General features: G+C 39.2%; 1 protein-coding gene across 1 annotated transcript; it reads right to left on the reverse strand.

The window, feature by feature from the left end:
- Positions 1-3,200: 3,200 nt before the first annotated feature.
- LOC138879494 (uncharacterized) lies at positions 3,201-5,711 on the reverse strand. The gene is made up of 2 exons (XM_070159107.1): positions 5,061-5,711; positions 3,201-3,215 (listed from the first exon to the last, which is right to left on the reverse strand). Exons 1-2 carry the CDS (start codon positions 5,709-5,711, stop codon positions 3,201-3,203), a joined length of 666 nt encoding a protein of 221 aa, XP_070015208.1.
- Between the last annotated feature and the right edge of the window lie 704 nt (positions 5,712-6,415).

The raw sequence follows: 6,415 nt of genomic DNA on the forward strand, positions 1-6,415 counted from the left end.
AGATTCGCGGTAACAAATTGACTGACATCAAAACATAACACATACGATCACACAAGCCACACTAAATCAAATTTTCAGTTCTTAAATCATAAGAACTCCTCTGATTTTTGTTCAAACAGTGAACAACCAAGAGCATAATCATCAGTAGGAGAAACGGACCAGAATCAACATTGTTTGATAGAAGAGATTTTCTTGCCTATTCTTAACTCACTTAATACATAGAAAGAGTTTAAAATTTCGTACCTTGAAAAGCAATACAACAAAAGAAGAGAGAAACGGATCTCTAATTTCTGAGAAATAACCCACAACAGAACTTAAATGGGAGCAGCTACAGCCTAACCAATAGCAGCAGATTTAAACCTCAACGACCTCCATTTTTAACCAAACTAGAATCGAAATGGAAAACAGACTCTTCTATATTTCTAACTCCTAACAATAGTCAATATCAAAATGAAATGATTGAACACTCAACATTATTTTTCGCCCTTTTTTAGACCAGAAACAAAAGAGAAAAAAATAGTAGAAGAAAAGAAAAATATTTTTTGGAACCTAATTTTTCTGCCTATCAAATTCTTTTCCGAAATTCTCTCCAATATTTCTCCCAAAAATTCTTCTTCTGAAAAAACTCCCTTTCTTCTTCAAAAATTTCCTCTACTTATCAAGCACAAACCTGATAAATGAAGGGCTGGGATCAATTGAAATCGATATCACGCTCCCCATTCATCCAGCATATGCCTTTTAGAGGCTTCCAACACGTGAGAAGAGAGATAAGGGAATCTGTCAAAGACCGTTAGGGGTGGTGACGTGGTGAGATAAGGGCGCGTGTGAGTCAACTCGCCTGAGTTTCAGGCGAGTTGGGGTTGAATCGTTGGTTGGAGAAGAAGAACAATAGCTGGGGCGTTGCTTAGGGGTCTTTGGGATTTAGGATTTTTAGAGGAAACATTATAAAAAGGTCTTTATATCAGAGGGGAATGGGGCGGGTCAAGGTGGATCGGGCGTGGGTCTGGGTTGGACGGGGCGGGTTAGTTGGGTCAAAGGATTTGGGCCTCACTTAAACAACCCTTTCTTTTTAATCCTCTTTTCCTTTTTTTTTCAATTTTTCTCTTTTCCTATTTTAATTAAAACCTAAATTAAAACTCCTAAAATAATTGATTTGAAAATATTAAGCTGATTATATACTATAATATTTACAAAATTAATTACTCCTAATAATGTAGGAAATTATTAATTTAAAATTAAAAGGCTAAAAATGCAAAAGTAAGCCAATTTTTTGTAATTTTTATTTTTTTGATAAAACAAATAATTATTAATTAATCCCCCCCCCCCAAATGTAAAAAGGAACCTAAATGCGATGCATGGTAATTTTGTATTTTTCATGATTTTGAATGGAAATTAAATGAGCACAAAAATGCAAATAATTAATAAAATTCTACAAAAAATCTATAAAACTGCAAATAATGGAAAAAGAAAAAGAAAAAAATTGTTTTCTTGTATTTTATGGGAGTAATTCCTATAGGACAAAAATCACGTGCTCACAGCTGCCCCTCTTTGCTCGGAAACACGAAGAGTTTTCGTGCAAAGATAAAGTGAGCAGATACGAGCGATTCCCGTTTGAATACTCTGTGGGAAGCATTTTTGAAAGATTTGACCGCACCTTGCTTCCGAGGTTGTCTACATATCCTTGGCTATAAAGGAATCAGGTCAGTATTGTTCGGGAAGTTTTGGTAGCTGGGACTACTAGGAAGCTGTGATTTCACTGTTGCTGCTGCTACTACTGCTTGCTGAATTCCTTATTATACCAAGACAAGGAAAAGAAGCTAGACTAAACTATGATCTATAAATATTAAGAATCCTATCTATATCCTCGAACTTGATCTCGCAGTTTCTGCTGCCCTGTTGACTTGTACTTTCCAGGTGAGCTTCCTTTGTTGCTGATTTGAATTGCATTCTGAAATGAATTCCTTTATTCTCCAGGTGGCGTCTGATTGCCAACACTTGAACTATATTCCCTTGTTTTCCAGGCGGGCACCTGCTTACCAAAACTTGAATTGTACTCCCTTTGTCAACTTAAACTATTTTTCCTTGAAAACTGTGTTATCTTCCTTTGAAATTTGAACTGCTTTCCTTATTCTCCGGGTGGGTGCCTGATTGCCAAAACTTGAACGGTGTTCCCTTGCTCTCCAGGTGGGTGCCTGATTGCCAAACTTTAACTGTATTCCCTTGCTTTCCAGGTGGGCGCCTAATTCCAAAAACTTTAGCTGTATTCCCTTGCTCCAGGTGGGCGCCTGATTGCCAAAACTTTAACTGTATTCTCTTTCTCTCCAGGTGGGCACCTGATTGCCAAAACTTTAACTGTATTCCCTTGCTCTCTAGGTGGGAGCCTGATTGCCAAAAGTTTAACTGTATTACCTTGCTCTCCAGGTGGGCGCCTGATTGCTAAACATGAACTGTCTTCCTTTGAACATTGTTGCTTTCCCTTTGTTCTTTAGGTGGGTGCCTGATTTCCAACACTTGCACTACTTTTCCCTCGAAACTTGACTTGTTTTCCCTTGTTCTCCAGGCGGGCTCCTGATTGCTGAACTTGAACCGTCTTCCTTTGAACATTGTTGCTTTCCCTTTGTTCTCCAAGTGGGCGCCTGATTACCAATATTTGAATTGTATTTCTTTCTTCTGAAACTTGAATTGTCTTCCCTTGTTCTCCAGGTGGGCTCCTGATTGCTGAACCCGAACCATCTTCTCTTGCTACTGGAACTGTTTTCCCTATAAACTTGCACCATTTTCCCTTGCTCTTCAGGTGGGTTCCTGATTGCTGAACTTGTATCGTTCTCCTTTGAAACTTGAGTTGTTCTCTCTTGTTCTTCAGGTGGGTGCCTGATTGCTGAGCTTGAATCACTTCCCTTTGAACTTGTGTCATCTTTCCTTATTTCTCCAGGTGGGCGCCTGATTGCTGAACCTGAACTGCTTTCTCTTGAGACTGTTTTTCCTTGGAACTGTCTTCCCTTGTTTCTCTAGGTGGGTGCCTGATTACTTGAGCACGAACTGCTTTCTATTCTTAAAACTTGTGTCGTCTTCCCTTGTTCTCCAGGTGGGCACCTTATTTCAATAAAAACATACAAAACAAAAGAAATTTTCTGCTCCAGTTTGATATTGGGAACATCTGTGAGTGTTAACCAATCCTTGTTATCAAAATAAGTTCTACATTAAATTCCTTTATCCTGAAAATTTCAAACCAAGCCTCATTTCAAAAGTGAAAACTAAAATGCCAAATTATACTTCCAAATAGTAGACCTCTCGTTAGACCTTGTCATTTGCGAGGGCCTCGAAACTTACTAAATACCGTTATCCAGGAGGGCACTGGAACTTATTGTCGAGCCTATCTGGCACATGCTTTCCTCATGGAGGGTTTTTCTGAAAAAAATAAAATTTCTTGCCCCTATTTCAATAAAAGAAAATTCTTTTTAGTTTGAAAATGTGGTGATTATTTTGCGGCATTCTTGCTGAGGGTAGCCTTTCCACTGCCATGCTTTGTTCTGCTCAGCTGCATTTGACTGGCAAAGAGTTATTTCACTTTCTGACTGATCCTTAACCACGAAACCCTGAACGACCCGAGTGCTCTGTAGTCAACCTACTATTTTAACATGTATGCCTCTCCCATCTGAAACTCTGTATTTCTACCCACAATTCAAGAAACCACTTGATCACTTGAACCCCGACTAACACCTTACTTTCCATCATGCTATTTCTTGGCATGTTGTGGCCACACTTTGCTTTGTGCAATTTGGAAGCTGATAATAAGCTTTGCAATCCTTTCTTTTGCTTATCAAGTCTAACATTGAAAAAGCTTTGGAGGAATAGACCCAAAAGGAAATGAAATGCAATGACTTCGAGAGTTATGAATAGAAAGACTGTTTGAGGAAGAAAGGGAAAAATGACTTATCTGAGTAAAACTGCTCGCATCAATGATCATGACATGCACTTCGGATTAATCAGCCTAGTCCATTTAGTCAAACCTCTTTCAGTCTTCAGACTTTATGCCTAAGGTTCCCATAATCTGATTCCTTTGCAAAGTCAACAACCTTATTCGGCTTGTGGTGCCTTGAAGGGTTTTCACCAGCAAACCTCTCTCATTTATTCATCTCTCAACTCACTGTCGCCTTACAAGGGTTTTCACCAATAAGACTCTCTCATTTTCCATTTTCCCTGTTCAGAGTAGAGTGTTGCCCCTGATATGAATCACCTCTACTTGCTCGACTTGGCATCTTTCGAAGACTGATCGGAAGGTCTTTCTTTGGACCATAATGTGGTCTTTTGGATAGGGTTAAAAATAAAGGATATCAAAAGGCTCAAAACAACTTAAATGGGTTCAATATTATAACTTTTGGAATCAAATTTCTTACAATAACCACAACTTTCTACCCCGGTTTCTTTTCTTGGGGACTTTTGAATTTTTATTTTAATAGGACCGAACCGTGAGGTTGCCTACGTATCCTTTAAAGGAATCAGGTCGAACATAGTTCATGTCATAGAAATTGCTTTTTTTTGTACTTTTCTCCTTTCTTTCTCTTTCTCTCTTTTTGTTTTCCTTTCTCTTTTTCTTTTTTTCTCTCTCTTTTTTTTCACTTTCTTTTTCTCTTTCTCTTCTCTTCTTCTCTTTTCTTCTTTACTTACCTTTTGCGTTCGTGTTTCTGAATTTTGCTACTGATTCCAAAAGAGGGGTACGAAAGGAATAAATAAGTCTCAAAGGGGTAACAAAGGATAAAGTATTTAGATAGCAGAATAAAATGCCTTCGTCATTCCAATCTTCAAAATATGCCAAGTACAAACAATAATTAGACAAACCAAAGAAATCATACATAATATCTTTTGACTGTATCAGAGTTGATAGCCATATCTACACATTTGCCTTCTATATCTATTAAATATAAAGCACCATTGGACAACACTCTTGTTACAATGAATGGTCCCTGCCAATTTGGGACGAACTTGCCTTTCGCTTTAGCCTGATGAGGAAGGATGTGTTTCAATACTTGTTGACCCACTTCAAATTTCCGTGGATGCACCTTCTTGTTGTATGCTCTTGTCATTCTCTTTTGATACAACTGTCCATGACACACTGCTGTCAATCTTTTTTCATGCTCCAGACGGGTTTTGACCCACTCATCATCACCAATTTCGGCTTTAGCAACCATCCGAAGGGATGGAATTTTAACTTCCGCGGGTATCACTGCTTCTGTGCCATATACCAACAAATAAGGAGTTGCACCTACTGAAGTGCGAACAATAGTGCGATAAGCCAACAACGCAAAGGGAAACTTTTTATTCCATTGCCTATAACCTTGCACCATTTTCCGAAGTATCTTTTTTATGTTCTTGTTGGCTGCCTCAACTGCTCCATTCGCCTTGGGGCGGTACGGGGTGGAATTTCGATGCGTAATCTTAAATTGTTGACATACCTTTTTCATTAGATGAGTGTTAAGATTAGCACTATCATCTATGATGATCACCTTTGGGATTCCGAACTGACAAATGATATTTGCATGCACAAAATCAACCATTACCTTCTTGGTTACAAATTTGAAAGTTTTAGCTTCAACCCACTTAGTGAAATAGTCAATGGACACCAGAATGAACCTGTGTCCAGTAGATACTATTGGCTCAATTGGTACGATGACATCCATACCCCAAGCAACAAAGGGCCACGGTGCGGACATTGTGTGCAATTCAGATGGCGGGGAATAAATCAAATCTCCATGTACTTGGTATTGATGACACTTGTGCACAAAACTGATATAGTCTTGCTCCATGGTGAGCCAATAATAACCTGCTCGAAGAATTTCCTTTGCTATAACATACCCACTCATATGCGGCCCGCAGACTCCAGAATGCACTTCGGTCATGATAGTCATGGCTTGTCTAGAATCTATGCATATTAACAATCCTAGATCTGGACTTCTTTTGTACAAAACTCCTCCACTGAAGAAAAATCCACTTGCCAAGCATCGAATTGTTCTCTTTTGATCCCCCGTGGCTTGTACCGGATATACCCCCGACCTGATGTACTCCCTGATATCGTGGAACCAAGGTTCACCGTCAAGTTCTTCTTCCACAATGTTACAGTAAGCATGCTGATCACGGACTTGAATATGCAAAGGGTCAATATAAGCCTTATCTGGATAATGCAACATCGACGCCAGAGTATCCAAAGCGTCAGCAACCTCATTGTGGATCATAGGGATATGCCTGAACTCCACTAATCTGAACCGCTGACAGAGATCCTGCAAACATTGTCGATATGGTATGAGTTTCAAATCTCGAGTCTCCCATTCTCCCTGAATTAGGTGCACTAGAAGATCTGAATCTCCCAACACCAGCACTTCTTGGACTCCCATGTCCACTGCTAACCTTAAACCCAAAA

The sequence above is a fragment of the Nicotiana sylvestris genome, chromosome 10, assembly GCF_000393655.2.
Source record: "Nicotiana sylvestris chromosome 10, ASM39365v2, whole genome shotgun sequence".
Taxonomy (NCBI): domain Eukaryota; kingdom Viridiplantae; phylum Streptophyta; class Magnoliopsida; order Solanales; family Solanaceae; genus Nicotiana; species Nicotiana sylvestris.

What these genes read in the sequence shown, in the direction of transcription:
- LOC138879494 (XM_070159107.1), bottom strand. Translation starts at nt 5,711, where the DNA reads ATGTCCGCACCGTGGCCCTTTGTTGCTTGGGGTATGGATGTCATCGTA.